Source organism: Bos javanicus, chromosome 22 (genome assembly GCF_032452875.1).
Source record: "Bos javanicus breed banteng chromosome 22, ARS-OSU_banteng_1.0, whole genome shotgun sequence".
Taxonomy (NCBI): domain Eukaryota; kingdom Metazoa; phylum Chordata; class Mammalia; order Artiodactyla; family Bovidae; genus Bos; species Bos javanicus.
Genome location: NC_083889.1, coordinates 718,674 through 734,379, shown reverse-complemented (window position 1 = coordinate 734,379; position 15,706 = coordinate 718,674). Strand labels below are relative to the sequence as shown.

General features: G+C 45.8%; 1 protein-coding gene across 2 annotated transcripts in view; it reads right to left on the bottom strand.

Moving 5' to 3' along the window:
* Window positions 1–359: 359 nt before the first annotated feature.
* VOPP1 (VOPP1 WW domain binding protein) overlaps window positions 360–15,706 on the bottom strand; it is a 175,474-nt gene continuing 160,127 nt past the window's right edge. For both annotated transcript variants that reach the window (XM_061395687.1, XM_061395686.1), the window contains one exon: window positions 360–2,829. In XM_061395687.1, coding sequence (XP_061251671.1) covers window positions 2,639–2,829 — 191 coding nt within the window. In that variant the 3' untranslated portion in view covers window positions 360–2,638. The remainder of the gene's footprint in view (window positions 2,830–15,706) is intronic.

Sequence of the window (15,706 nt, the reverse complement as noted above, 5' to 3'; positions counted from 1 at the left end):
TGTGAGAGAAATACAGTTTCTGACCAAATAGAGTCAGATTTAAAAATCAAGGCCCCCCTACCTATACAGAGCACAGGCAGCCCCGCAGATAATTAATACCAGTACTACCTATGACTTTATGTAATTAGGGTTTCTGTCGTCCTACTTACTTCAGATATTTTTTCCTTAGCTAGAGTTTTTTAATGTGTCGGTGAAACAAAAGTTCCTTATATTCTCGGAAAGCATATTATTTCCAGTTCTCCTGAGACTGCATTCCCACCTATTCCACCCCCACTCAGCTAACCTCAGAGCCTGCTGTCTGTCCTTCAGAAACTTCATCTTTACCCTCTTTGCTACTCCCCAGCGAAACATTCAAAGCACACGCCCAAATTTATTTTTATTGTGCATACATAGGAAACATGACCCTATCAAAAGAACAAAAAAGACAAATGAGCCAAGTGTTACAAGAGGAAAAGCATGCATAGATCTACTCCCAGTTCACTCCTAGCCATGGACTCTATGGGACTTCACACACCAGAAGTTGGCTTGGACTGGCTCCAAGCAGTGGGCACTGTCCACCGACAGCATGGGGGAACAGTGGGCAGGAAATATCACTGTAGAAGGAATTTCCACACACACTGACCACTGAGTGGGTTCTCACCAATGTTCAAGGGAAAACAGAGTTTATCTCACACAAGCATGAATATAAAATAGTTGAGTGCTACCTAAATCATCTAGTCTCTTAAGATCATTTGCTATAAAAAAAAAAACAAAAACAAAAAAAACCCAAAACAAATTTCATCGTGGACATTTGGGTGCCTATGTAGCTGCACCAACTCCAACTTGGGACGCTTCCTCATCAGAACTGTAAAGGAAGAAACTGGAGCTGAAAATGCCAAACGAATGGCCTGGAGGAAGAGAAACTTCTGGACCCGTGTAGTTATCCTGGGTTGTAAACAGCAAATGTTGTGCTTTGTTGCTCATTCAGATCAAGGAATTGAGTGTGGGGAGGGACTGAAGTTGGGGACAGGAGTTCAGAGGTCACGCTCAGTGGTCAAAAGCACCGGCAGCAGCATCTATGTTCAGACTATTTCCAGTGTTCATCTGGCTCCAAGAGTGTCCCGTGGAGTCCCTGGGGAGGCTCCCAGATTCTCCATCCTGACTCCTCACTCCTACTCCAGCAGAGCAGGGACATGGAGACAAGGAATGGGGAATGAAAACACTCAGTATCACTCTAGTGAGATGTCCTGATGCTCAAGTTCAATGACTGACAACCTCTCAAAAGGCTCTAATTACTTCATTTCAAAAATAAGCACCCCACCCCCACCCCCACCCCATTACTGTACATACATGTCTCCGCTACGATGCTTTGCCCTTCCTACACATGACCCATCAGGTCTCAATCTGGGTTTACGTACATGATGGTGGGCGTAACCTACGTAGAGGAGCAGAACTCCAGTCCCCTAACAATCCAGGACTGCCTGTGATTCGAGGGCCAGAGAGGTTTCTGAGCCAGTTTTGCATTTCCAACCACATCTTTATTCTAATTGTGATTAACTCGTGAGTAAAATCTATTCGTTCCTTTTGGAAGAGATCTATTTACAGTCCCGGGGTTTTGTGTTCCTGTCTTTTTCTTAGCAAGCTTCTCCTCTGCAGAGCCTGGCATACACCCGCTGAGATCAGTCAGGCAGGGCCAAGGCTTGCCCACCCAGGCTCAAGCCACTGGCTGTGCTCCGCTGGGACACTTTTCTCCAGGGGCCGAGGTGGCTTCCCAGCCGGATGTACCTCTCTGCTTTGAAGGTGTCCATTACAACACACTGTCAGGCCTGTCTCAGGGGAGGGTGCAGAGATGCCTGGCTGTGATCACAGGCCAGAGAACTACTGACACCCAGGAAGGACTCTGAGTCTGACCTCAGAGCACGACTCCACACCACCTTCCCCAGATGCACTGAAAACAGCTCCATTTTCCTCCCAGGTCAGACCAAGAGCTCATGGAATGCAATGTCCAGTTTGAGGCAGGAGGCAATTTCCCATGAATTTAAATACCTTCCCTTAGTGATTTTCGGGGAACTACAGACATCAACTTGGCCTGATTCTAGAGCCCCATCTCCCTGAGGTACAGCACACCAGTGCTCTCCCAGCCCTGGCGGTACCAAGGGCAGCGCTCTGGTCTTCAGGAAGGGAAGGGGAAGAAGGGGCTCAGAGGCTGCACCCCGTCATCATTTTTGGAAGAGGAAACTGCTGGCTCTGCGGGGCCTGGTTTTAGCCGGCAGCCTGCCGTGTGCAGGGTGCCTGGGCTACGTGCCCCCCTCACGTTCCCAGGCACTCACCCGTATTGCCTGGCCTTCCGCCGGGGTCTCCCCCCATGGGCCTGGGCAGCCAGCTCAGGGGGGCAACCCTCAGGACTGTCAACTCAGCCAGAGCACAGATTACGTTGGAAACAGAAGCAACAGAGGAGACATAGGGTGAATTGAAATATTGGTCCTCCAAGGAAAACTCGAGAGGAAGCTGTGCTTTGAAGATATCAAAAAGGAACTTGCCCTCAGTGGCTCATAAGACCTTTCCTGGAAGTGAGCAGTGATGGAGCAGGGAGAGCAAGCGACAGCCTCGCCCTGCCTCCCGGCCACGTCACACAGGCAGGTGCTGGCAGCTCCCCCGGCTACTTGGTCTTCACCACCTGCTCATATGGGGGTGGGGGCGTGTTGCAGTAGGAAGGAGGTGGTGGGTAGGCCGTGCTTCCCTGGGATGAGTTGGGCTGGACCTGGAAAGCCATCGCCACGGGGTTCCCAGCAGGATTCATCCCTGATCCTCCGGGGTCGGTGTAATATGGCAGCCCCAGCGGCTGGGCTCCTGAAAGACAAACAAGCAGATGAGAGCACGGCCCGGCCGGGTGCCCCGGTGAAGACCACTGCCTCGGTCATGCACTTAGCGGACGTGTATCGCAGGCCAACAAGCCCAGACACAGGAGGGCACCAGGGTGCAGGGAATGAGCAAAGGTGAGATGCTGGCCCAGCCTCCTGAAGCGGCTCCTTCACAGGGCAGACGGCCAGAAAGCACCTCAGTCCACGAGGGTGCCCGAGTGTTGGAGGGATGATAGCAGGGTCAGGTGCGGTGGAGGCCAACCCACAACTGAGGGACAACCAGAGGAGCTTTGCCAACACTTGGGGACATGCACCAGAAAATTATCAACACAGACGGCCCAGCAGCCCTGAGAGCCTGGAAAACCAGGATGCCGAAAGGTAAGCCAACTTAAGAGAGAACTGAGAAGAGGACCGGGGGTTCCCAGCTCTTGGCTAGAAGCACCACAGGCCCCTCCACAAAGTTTCTGAGAACAGTGTGCTGAAGTATGAGCTGTGCTCACACCTGCTGGGTAACATTTACTCTGGGCAGAGCACCTGTCATCCAGGTGAACCAAATTCCCAGACAGGGAGACAGCCTAGGGGCCTGAAGTCAGTGGGGTGCGTTGACAGGTCTGTGGGCTCTCCCCTGCCCTGGGTGCTGCAGAAAGATGCCGCTCCCTTGTCTCAGGGAGAGGCTGTACATGCAGGCTAAGCCCTGCTGCAGCCCAGGGTGCAGGACACAGGAGGCAAGAGTGCACAGATGGTGACAAGAGGGAATATCTAGCCCCAAATCTCGTTTAACAGTAGAAATACCCGAGCTGCTGTGTTGAGCCTATTTCTTGGATCTGCATTTTCTGATCATGTTGATAATGTGATAGGAAACTGACTAAATAAAGAATCAAGAAAGAAATCGTGGGCTGCGGGCTTTTCGTGGGCTTAGCTAAGTTCACGAGTGAATCAGATGCATCTGAATTAGGCCTCATTCAATCCAGGGGATGCTCGGGCACCAGAGAGGTAGTGTCTGCCTGTATATTATGTGGGGTCTTTTTTTGTGCAAATCTCCCTCTGCTACAGTTTAACTGAATAAAGTTCAGATTCCTGGAAAGATGCCCACCAATGTGTGCAGGATGTCTTGGAAATCTACAAATGTGCTGAAGGAGAGCAAAGGACAGAAACATACAGTCAAAGAGGCATTTGGGGTGTCAGGAGGAGCGCATCAGCCACAGATGGACCTCGATCCGCTCCTCCTCTCAAACAGGCTTTTAGTGGTGCGTCTTCCTGTTGCCAGGAGATGTGTTTGTTCACAAGCCCATGACTAGCCAGGACCGTCTACCTCTCAAGGGCAAAGATAGTTTATTATCTTTGAATCTCTGTATATTTAATACAAAGAAAAAGTTAAAGATAAAAAAGAGAGGCTAATGTAATAGCCTAGGAAAGACACAAAAAAAACCTTTGAATATGAGACAAGAAATGAGGAGAGACCGAGGGGTTCAGGAGGCGTATCCAAGGACCGGGGACCAGCTGAGTGTGAAGACCATGGGGAGGAGAGGCCTGCCTACGAAAGACCCCGCTTCCAGTGTTGAGGAGGGGCCACCTGGCAAGAGAGGGGACAGAAGGGCAGGGTCTGGAGGAGTCCGAGCAGCTCTGGGAGCCTTTGGTATGGAAGTGGTAGCAGAGACGTGGCCGTGGCCAAAACCACCCAAGGAAGAGCGTGTGGAGGGAGCCAGAGGGCGACTGAGGAGAGGACCAAGACTCCGGACAGGAGAGACACAGGTGGTTCAGGTGGACGAGGAGAAGAAGAGGAGGCTGGGCGGAAAGTGGAACGGTGAGGCAGGAGCTTTGTCACCAGGAGGAGGAGGAGAGGGCAGAACGAGCAGTACTACATGTGCTCCCCGAAGAGGACCCTCATACTTCTTGCCAGTAGTCTCAGCACTGAGGCTGGCACAGAGGCCCAGCTGCTGGGGCAGAGAGCTGCTCCAGGGTAAGGGGCAAAGACCAGAGAGGGGATGGGTGTTGGCTAAAGGGGTGCAGGATAAGGGAAGGTGTGTTTCTTTTATTCTTTAAAAACACTTTTAAATTAAGGTATAGTTGATTTAGGGCTTCCCACATGGTGCTAATGGTAAAGAATCTGCCTGCTAATGCAGTAGACTTAAGAGATGCAGGTTCGATCCCTGGGTTGGGGAGATTCCCTGGAGGAAGTCACGGCAACCCACTCCAGTATTCTTGCCTGGAGAATCCCATGGACAGGAGAGTCTGGCAGGCTACGGTCTAAAAGGTCGCAAAGAGTCAGACACGACTGAAGCAACTTAGCATGCATGCATGTGCTGTACTTAGTCGCTCAGTCGTGTCTGACTCTTTGTGATCCCATGGACTGTAGCCCGCCATGCTCCTCTGTCCATGGGATTCTCCAGGCAAGGACACTGGAGAAGGTTGCCATGCCCTCCTCCAGGGGATCTTCCCAACCCAGGATCAAACCACGGTCTCCTGCATTGCAGGCGGATTCTTTATGGTCTGAGCTACCAGGGAGGCTTGCATGCATAGTTGATTTAAAGGTTATGTTAGGTTTCAAGTGTACAACATAGTGATTCAAGATTTTACAAATTAGACTCCATTTAATGTTATTACAAAATAATGGCTATATTTCACTGTGCTGTACAATATATCCTTATTGTTAATTTTTTAGGCAGTTTGTTCCTCTTAATCCCCTCCCCTACCTTGGCCCTCCCTCTGTCCCTCTCCCCACTGGTAAGCACTTATTTGTTATCTAAGTCTGTGAGTCTGCTTCTGTTTTGTTATATTCATTCGTTTTATTTTTTGGATTCCACATACAAGTAGTAACACACAGTATTTGTCTTTCTCTGACTTGCTTCACTAAGCATAATATTCTCCAGGTCTATATCCATGTTGTTACAAATGGCAAAACTTCATTCTTTTTTTTATGAGTGATAAAAAAAAGAATTTTATTTTTATATGAGTAATAGCCCATATTGTGTGGGTACACACACACACACCAGGTCTTCTTAGCCGTTCATTTGTTGATGGACACTTAGGTCAATTCCATATTTTGGCTACTGTACACAGAATATTGGGGTGCACGTACTCTTCAAGTTGGTGTTTTCATTTTCTTTGGATGTTTACCCAGGAGAAGAACTGCAAGGTCATGTGGAAGCTCTAGTTTTAGTTTCTTGAGGAAGCTCCATGCTGTTCTCCATAGTGGCTACACCAACTTATACTCCCACCGATAGTGAACAAGGCTCCCTTTTCTCCACATACTTGTCAACTTAGCCATTCTGACAGGTGTGAGATGATACCTCAGGGTGGCTTTGATTTGCATTTCCCTGGTGACTGCTGATGTAGAGCATCTTTTCATGTGCCTCCTTGGCCATCTGCGTATCTTCTTCTTTTTTTTTCACGTAATTATCTTTATTTTTTAATATAAATTTATTTATTTTAATTGGAGGTTAATTACTTTACAATATTGTATTGGTTTTGCCATACATCAACATGAATCTGCCATGGGTATATATGTGTTCTCCATCCCGAACCCCCCTCCTACTGCCCTCCCCGTACCCTCCCTCTGGGTCGTCTCAGTGCACCAGCCCCAAGCATCCGGTATCCTGCATCGAACCTGGACTGGTGATTAGAAAAATGTCTATTCAGATCCTCTGCCCATTTTAAAGTCAGGTTGTTTGGTTACTTGTTTGAGTTGTATAAGCTCTTTATATATTTTGGATATTAACCCCTTATCAGATATATGATTTCCAACTATTCTCTCCCATTCAGAAGACTGTCTTTTTGTTTTGATGATGGTTTCCTTCACTGTCAAAAGCATTTTAGTTTGATGTTGTCCCATTTGTTTATTTTTGCTTCTGTTTCCTTTGCCTTAGGAGACAGATTCAAAAAAATGTTTTGCTGTGATTTATGTCAAAGACTGTCCTGCTTCATGTTCTCTTCTAGGAGTTGTATGATTTGGGGGTTTACATTTAGGTCTTTAATCCATTTTGAGTTTATTTTTACATATGGTATGAGAACATATTCTAATTGCATTCTTTTACATGTAGCTGTCTAGTTTTTCCAGCATGACTTATGGAAGAGACTGTCTTTTCCCCATTGTATATTCTTAAGACAGAAGTATTTTTAAGGACAGGAAGTGCTTGAACATGTTTATACAGTTAGGGACAAAAATATAGTAAAGAGAGGATTTCTGCTGCTGCTGCTAAGTCATTTCAGTTGTGTCCGACTCTGTGCGACCCCACAGATGGCAGCCCGCCAGGCTCTGTTGTCCTTGGGATTCTCCAGGCAAGAACACTGGAGTGGGCCATCATCTCCTTCTCCAATGCATGAAAGTAAAAAGTGAAAGTGAAGTTGCTCAGTTGTGTCCGACTCTTAGCGACCCCATGGACCGCAGCCTACCAGGCTCCTCCATCCATGGATTTTCCAGGCAAGAGTACTGGAGTGGGGTGCCATTGCCTTCTCCAAGAGAATTTCTAGGGAGAATATAAGCTCAATGAAGGTTAGGGACCTTATATGCCTGGTTCAAAATTTGAACCCCACTGTCTAGCAAAGAGCCTGGCACACAGGAGGGCACCTAGTATTTTCCGTCGAATGGGCAGAGGAGCACAGGCAGTAGCTCAGAGCGGCAGCACAGGGACCCACAGCCCCCTGCGTGAAGGAGGCCCAGGTGCTCACACAGGCAGCCCGTGCACTGCAGGCCATGGGGGTTGGTGATTTGAGCAGACAGATTCCCAAGTCCTCAAAGAAGAGATGGTCACAGATGGTAGCAAAATGGTGTTAGAGAATGGAAGAACCAGTTTGTTTGGGATTCAGTGTGTGGTTTGGGATTCTTGGGACTGTAAGGACATAAAAGTGAAGGTCAGGAGCCAACGGGACACCAGGACCATCCCTCTATCTTACAGGGGGTGGAATGTGGGGGAAGAGAACTAGCCCTTACATTCTGAAGCCTTATGGTAGATGGTTTAATTAGAGAAAGAAAATAGAGAATCTGTGAAGAAGCAGAGTCAGAGGAAGACTATTTCTCCAGGAGACAGAGAGGAAAGGATCAGGAGATGTGAGTAAAACAACTGCAGCCACTCAGTTGCCCAGCTGTCTTCTCAAGTGTTAATGCCAATCTGCATCGTACCTCTATCACGTGGGAAGGGCGTGGTGTGGGCACAGCAAGGGTATTGCTATTGCATCCATATTCTTGAAGACACTGAAGCTCAGCAAGACATAACCTGCCAAGGTCACACAGCTACTATGTGGAGGCACCAGAATTGAACCGAGTACTGTCCTGTGAAGCCCAAGCTCTTTCCACGGTGACACGTTCTCACAACAGGGTGATGAAATGGGCCTCCCTCCAGCTGCAGAGGGACAGCAGACTACGGAAGGCTGGGGATACGCTAGACCTGCATTCTGAGCAGCATCCCAGGACTGAGGGCTTAGTTCAGGGCTGTCACCAGCCAGGCTGCGCTGGGCTGCACTCTATCCCAACCACACTGTGCTTCTCGACAGAGCAGAAGTCATTTTACTCCTTACTGCCATCCTCTTTCCTCCCTGACAGTCTGGGTGAGATCTGAGAGGGAACCCCAGATTCAGCAAACATTAGTCAATTATAGCAGCTCCACCTGAGGGGAACCATTCCACTGATGCTGCCACGCTTTCCTCACAGTGACCCTGCTGCCACTCCACCAAGCTCACTGGCCACTAACGGAGGAGGAGATGAGCCAGGCCAACCTTTTCTTGGGATGCAGAAGAATCCGGCTCGCCATAAAGAAAGGAGGGGTGATGACCACCTGAGAAAGACCAAGTGGCTTGCAAGCCCAGGGCCACCAGGTCTCTGCAGCTCTCCTAAGTGACTCCATCTGTTCCCTGTGTCTGTACAACCAGCTCAGCTCAGAGTGGGCTCTAGTGTTCTCTCCTCCATACACTACCTGCCTCACACAGTTTAATCAGAGCTCAGATCCCAAATTCCTACATCCACCTCCTCCAGCCAGGCTGCTTCTCAAGGTTTAGACAGGTTTCTCAAACACACTCTAGCAGACACGCAGCTCATCTTCCCACCCATGACTTGAACATCCTATGTCACCACAGCCACCAATTCACTCACAGGGCTGTGAGCTGAGTTCCTGTACTAGGGGTGAAAGGCCCTCCATCCTCAGGTCCTTACTTATTTCAGTCTCATTTCCCACTGTCCTGCCAATAACAACCAACTGCTTGTATCCTGCTCACCTCTTCCAGACCCTCATCAGAAAGCAGCTCCTAGTGTTAAAACATGCAGATCATTCCTCCTGCAAAGTCTTGGGCCATCTTCACACCACCATCCCCAACCCCTCAGCCTCTCATCTGACTAATTCCCATTTATCTTTCAAGCCTCAGATCAGAATCACAGCTCACTGACTATCACCACAATCCTGACTGGACTAGGACCCCTGTCCTCTTGGCACTCAGAAAAGAATCCACATATTGGGCACCACTGTGTAGTAGAACAGTTTGAACTTCTGCATACAAGGAGAGGATTTAACTCACCTGGGACTCTTAGAACCCAAACCAGCATCTGGCATTGCGACAGACATCCCATCCATGAGACAGATAAGCGATGGAAGGAGGGAGGGATGGTGCCTGAACTCGCCTCTGCTACACCACGCTGAACACGTGTGGCAGCTTCCTGAGACATGCCTGCTTCTGATGCCCAGCAGGCCTGCATCAAGCCTACCTGCTGCCCCTGAGGATAGAAGCATTCGAAGGGACGACTCCACCTCCCCATCACAAGCGATGGGGGTGGGGGCAGGCTAGGGCTGTGGTTTTTGTACCAGAGATGTGCTGAGGGCATGTCTGGAACATTCGTGCAGCACCGTCACTCACACTGGAGGGTAATGAGAAACGATGACAAGTGTGTCTGACTTAACTGGACAGTTATGTTAGCAGTCTCATCACATGGGAACCGGAAGGGTGGGGTTAAAACATCTGAGCATGGAGATGGAGAGGTACTTAGAATAGTAAAGAAACAACAAATGGGAGGTGGATAAATTCTGTACTTGTCAAGAACATAAACCCTCAAGTGAACAAATACAAGGATGAAACTGCTAGAAAGACTGGTTGAGGGCACAGACAGCAGGAGTGGAGGCTGCACTCTCCTGGGGTGGCATGAGGCTCCTGGGCTAGAGGGGGCATCGGCTGGCATGGAGGATGTGTGTGTCCCAGACGCTCACTACGCTTGCTGATTTGGCTAAAGCAGAACTCCTGACAACATACTGATGTGGCAGAATATCCAGGATCTCGCAGAGAAGAGACACAGAGAGGAGACACACTCAGTTTTGACTCATTCAGGGAGGTGGAGTGACGGAGACGTTGTATATGTGAAAACCACAGAAAAAAGGCCAGGCAAGAACAGGTATGTGCCACAGATGAGAGAGATCATTTCAAAAATGTCCCCCAAACATACACATGATTCCATGGCACATGACTCTGGAGTTCAAAGCATTTTAAAATCATAATTCATCAATGGAGCAGGATAGGAAGCCCAGGGATAAACCCAGGCACCTATGGGCACCTGTGATCTGTGACAAAGAAGGCAAGAATATACAATGGAGAAAAGACAGTTTCCTTGATAAGTGGTACTGGAAAACTGGACAGTTACATGTAAAAGAATGAAAAATAGAACACTACCAAATGCCGTACACAAAAACAAACTCAAAATGGTTTAAGGACCTAAACGTTAAGGCCAGGCACTATAACACTCTTAATGGAAAACAGGAAGAACACTCTTTGACATAAATCTCAGCAAGATCTTTTTTGACCCACCTCCTACAGTAATGAAAATAAAAACAAAAATAAAGCAATGTGACCTAACTTAACTTACAAGCTTTTGTACAGCAAAGGAAACCATATAGAAAATGAAAAGACAACCCTCAGAATGTGAGGAAATACTTGCAAATGAAGCAATGGATGAGGGATTAATCTCTAAAATATACAATGCAGCTCAATATAAAAAGCCCAGTCAAAAAATAGCAGAAGATCTAAATAGACATTTCTCCAAAGAAGACATACAGATGGCTAACATCTCTAATTATTAGAGAAGTACAAACCAAAACTATAATTAGGTATCACTTCACATCAGTCAGGATGGACATCATTAAAAAATCTAAAACAATAAATGCTGGAGAGGGTATGGAACAAAGGGAGCCCTCCTGCACTGTTGGCGGGAATGTAAATTGGTACATCCAGTATGGACAGCAGAATGGAACTCCCTTAAAAAGCTAAAAACAGAACTACTGTATCAATCAGCAATCCCACTCCTGGGCATATACCCAAAGAAAACCATTATTCAAAAAGATACATGCACCCCAATGTTTATGGCAGCATTATTTACAATAGCCAGGACATGGAAGTAACCTAAATGCCCATCAACAGAGGAAAGGATAAAGAAGATGCATTACATATATACAATGGAATATTCAGTTCAGTTCAGTTGCTCAGTCATATCTGACTCTTCAGCCATAAAAAAGAACAGAATAATGCCATTTGCAACACAGATGGACCCAGAGATTGTCCTACTAAGTAAGTCAAAGACAAATACCATCTAGAAAAAGAATACAAATAAAATTATTTACAAAAGAGAAATAGAGTTACAGATTGGAGAAAACAAACATGGTTACCAGGGAGTAAGGGACAGGGAGGGATAAATAGGGAGATTGGGGTGCTATACATAAGATAGATAACTAATAAGGACATCCTATATAGCACAGGGAATTCTAATTAATAATCTGTAATGGCCTATATGGGAACAGAATCTTAAAAAGAGTGGATACACGTATAACGGATTCAATTTGTTGTATAGCTGAAACTAACACAACATTGTAAATCAACTATACTCCAAGAAAAACTTTTAAAAAATAGAAAATAATATAAAAATACCTCAAATCTTATTCTCTATCAAAGAGAATAACTTTCAAACTGAAACAGAGATTAAAAAATGAGAGAAAATGAAACTCCAAGATAAGTAAGGGCTGGGCTTTGGGGAAAGCATTCACATGTCCTGGTTGACATAGTACCACAGTGAAGAAATGAATAAAACCCATACTTAAGCTCTACAGTAATACTTGCTTCCCTGATGGCTCAGATGGTAAAGAATCTGCCTGCAATGTAAGAGACCCACGGTTAGATCCCTGGGTCAGCAAGATCCCCTGGAGGAGGGCATGGCAACCCACTCCAGTATTCTTGCCTGGGGAATCCCATGGTTAGAGGAGCCTGGAGGACTACAGTCCACAGGGTTGCAAAGAGTTGGACATGACTGAAGCAATTAAGCATGCATGTATGCCCGTCATAGTGATACTATACATGCATGCATGCTAAGAGTCGGACACAACTGAGCAACGAAGCATGCATGCACGTGCAGTATCAGAGTGACAGGCATACATGCATGCTCACTCGCTTCAGTCCTGTCCAAGTCTTTGCGACCCTGTGGACTGTAGCCTTCCAGGCTCCTCTGTCCATGGGATTCTTCAGGCAAGAATACTGGAGTGGGTTGCCATGCCCTCTTCCAGGGGATCTTCCCGACCCAGAGATCGAACCCATGTCTCTTACATCTCCTACCCTGGCAGGAGAGTTCTTTACCATTAGTACCACCTGGATACTATGAGATATATATTACTTTTCTCCAATTTATAGATTTTTGGTTGATGGCCAAATGCCAGAGTCCAGCTCCAGCAGCCAGGGATTCAACCTGAAGAGATGGACAGTGTCGGCGATGATATGTAGCCTCTCACTCATAGTACGGGACTACATCTTGATGTAGCCTCTCCGGGACTACATGTTTATTTCAAGTTTCAGGTTCTCTTTTATACTTTGACAAAAGCATTAGGTCAGAGGTTTGACGTTTTTAGTTTCCCCCACCCAGATTTACTGTACTTAACTTGTGATTACATTGTAACTCATGCTACATTCCTCAGTTTATTTCCTATCTTTCTAAATCCTGTTTCCCCCTAGCATCTTAAGATCATTGTCTCCTAAAAAGGCTTCTAGCTATTCTTAATTAATCCTAAACCCTAAACTCAGCAAACTTCTTTTGCCATAAACATTCCCCTCACAAACAGGTCTCAGATAATAATCCTTCCCATGGCCTCAAGCCTACATGCTTATCCTGGAACATTCTTTTTTTGTTTGTTTGTTTTGTTTTTTTCTTTTTTTTTTTATTAATTAAAAAAAATTATGTGTTCCCCATCCTGAACCCTCCTCCCTCCTCCCTCCCCATACCATCCCTCTGGGTCGTCCCAGTGCACCAGCCCCAAGCATCCAGCATCGTGCATTGAACCTGGACATTCTTTGTAAAGATCTTTGAACAGATTATTTTCTAGGCACAACTGAAAAAGGCTTTGTGCTTTCTCATGTTTCTCTCAAGAACAATAAGCACCTTAACATTCTTTCCAGTCAACTCAACCAAAGAAAGGAAAGAACAAGTCAGAATCACAAGGCCTAACATCTTCATCCCGGGGCCGTGCCTGTGAGATGAGGAGAGGGGGTTGGGGCCGTGCCTCCATTTTGTCAGTAAAGCCTAACGCGGCTCCCGACAGCCAAAAACGTTATATATCAGTAACTTGCCTGGGAATCTTTTTCCACTGGACACTTCTGGGTCTTAACCCTTGAGGGGTCCGTCCTGCAGCCCAGGACACATGGATATAGCAGAGCCAAAAGATGGCCAGTGGGGGTGGGGGACCTGAGCTTCTGCATGCCGCTAAGCATGGAGGTAAACCAGGAGCCCCTGTCTTTGTGATTTTTTTGTCACAAGAGGTAACTCTTATAAATGATTTTAACCTGGCTGATTAGGGCGTGTGTTACTTGCAGCCAAAACACTTGAACTAATTCTTGCAGAGAACATTCTCATCATCAACAGACAAGTCTTCCCACTTCATAACTTGCTCCCTTCCTTTTCTAAGCCTTCTGGTTTTTAATTTCTTTTTATGTTGTATCCATTCATTTTCCAAAATTGTCTCAGCTACTAAAAATATTTTTCAGTTCATCCTTCAGGAGTTTTTTAGGTATATATACTGATACATTGTTTACAAAGAGAGACAGTTGTGTTTCTCCTTCCTGATGAATAAATGTTTTCGTGTTAATGCTTTGACCAAGAATTTCTAGAACAGTGTTAAACTTTGTTAGTAAGTATCCTAATTTTAATAGCAATACTTGTACTGTTAAACTAAGTATGTTGTTGGCAGCAGGTCGATGGTACAAAGTGAGCTTAATAGACAACTACTAAACATTTCCATTCAAAAGTCACAGCTGGTAACACTAGGCTTAGGTGTACCACTGAGAACTTGGTCCTCACCTCCAATGACCCCAAACACATAGTCTAAGGCTTCGTTATACTAAGAAAAAGCCTTATTTTGCTAGATATATTACACTTTACATCAGTACTTTGAGTTTTGATAAGAAATGTATATTGAATTTTATTACCATTTTTCTATCATCTACTGAGTTACTCAGTGATCTTTTTAAAAATTAAGAAAAACCTAGAGAGAATGTTTATTGGTTATAAACTAATGACTTAAAACTGAGATTAGTCGATGGACATTTTAGGTTCACACAAAACAGCACGTTCACAGCTCCATGTTTTCTATACAGTAAGACCCCTACATACAAAGGAGTTCCATTCCAAGAGTAAATTATGGAACATGAAATCTGTTTGTAAATCCAACAAGCTCAGGTACCCAACTAACACAATCAGATGTATAGTACTGTACTGCAATAAGTTTAAAATATTACTACTTTTCACATAAAAATACATAAGAAACAAACACAAAAATAAAGAAAACATTTAAATTGAACCACACCTTCAGAAGTTCAATAGTACAGTACAACACCTGGCATACGGGGTCTGGCATCGAGTGAACAGGCAAGAAGAGCTGACTGGAGTAGGGAGAGGAGGTGTGAGATGGCAGCGCTGAAGGGTCATCAGCAATAAGAGACGGAGGGCGAGCTGCACTCTCACCCATGCCTGACGCCGAGGGCATTGGTCTGGTTCTTTGCTGGATTTAATTCTACCTACCCTTCCTACCCTTTTGGAAAAACGATCCAGTGCCTCTTTTTTCTCATCATAGATGACATGGTAGCACTGGATTGAGTTCCAAATGGTTGCTACAAGCTTCATGTTCCATATTACATCTGGGTCCCATGCCTCAAAAACTACCTCTTCAAATAAAGAAAACCCCTTCCCATTTCCCATGTCATGAATCCTTTCAGTTCTTCAGTTACTTCTGAAGAACTAAGCCAGTTGCTTCCAGACAACCTGGGCTTGAAATGAATGTACTGTACTATTGTACTATATGCAGCACTGCAAACTACACAAAAGCACAGCCACTTGTGGAGGATGGACGGACACGACAGTGCACACCAGACATATGAAATAACTTATGTGACTGGACGTGAGAATGAACATTCTCATCTTTGAAAGTTCGCAACTGGAAGGTTTATATGTAGCGGACTTACTGTCCTACAAAGCGCTGACCTCAAGTCTAGTCTCCATCCATCACCACACTGTTGACCCCTTCACCCAATTTGTCCACACTACTTCCCCTCTGGTAACCATTAATCTGCTCTCTGTATCTAAAATTTTGCTTTTTTTTATTGTTTGCTCATTTGTTTCATTAGACTTTACAGGAGTGAAATCATATAGCATTTGTCTTTCTTCATCTAAGTTATTTCAAATACCATACTGTCTTCAAGGTCTTCCTATATTGTCACAAATGGCAGGATTTAATTCTTTTATATGGCTGAACTGTATTCTGGTGTGTGTGTGTGTGTGTGTGTGTGTGTGTGTGCACTTAGTTGTGTCCGGCTCTTTGCAATCACATGGACTGTAGGCAGCCAGGCTCCTCTGTCCATGGGATTTT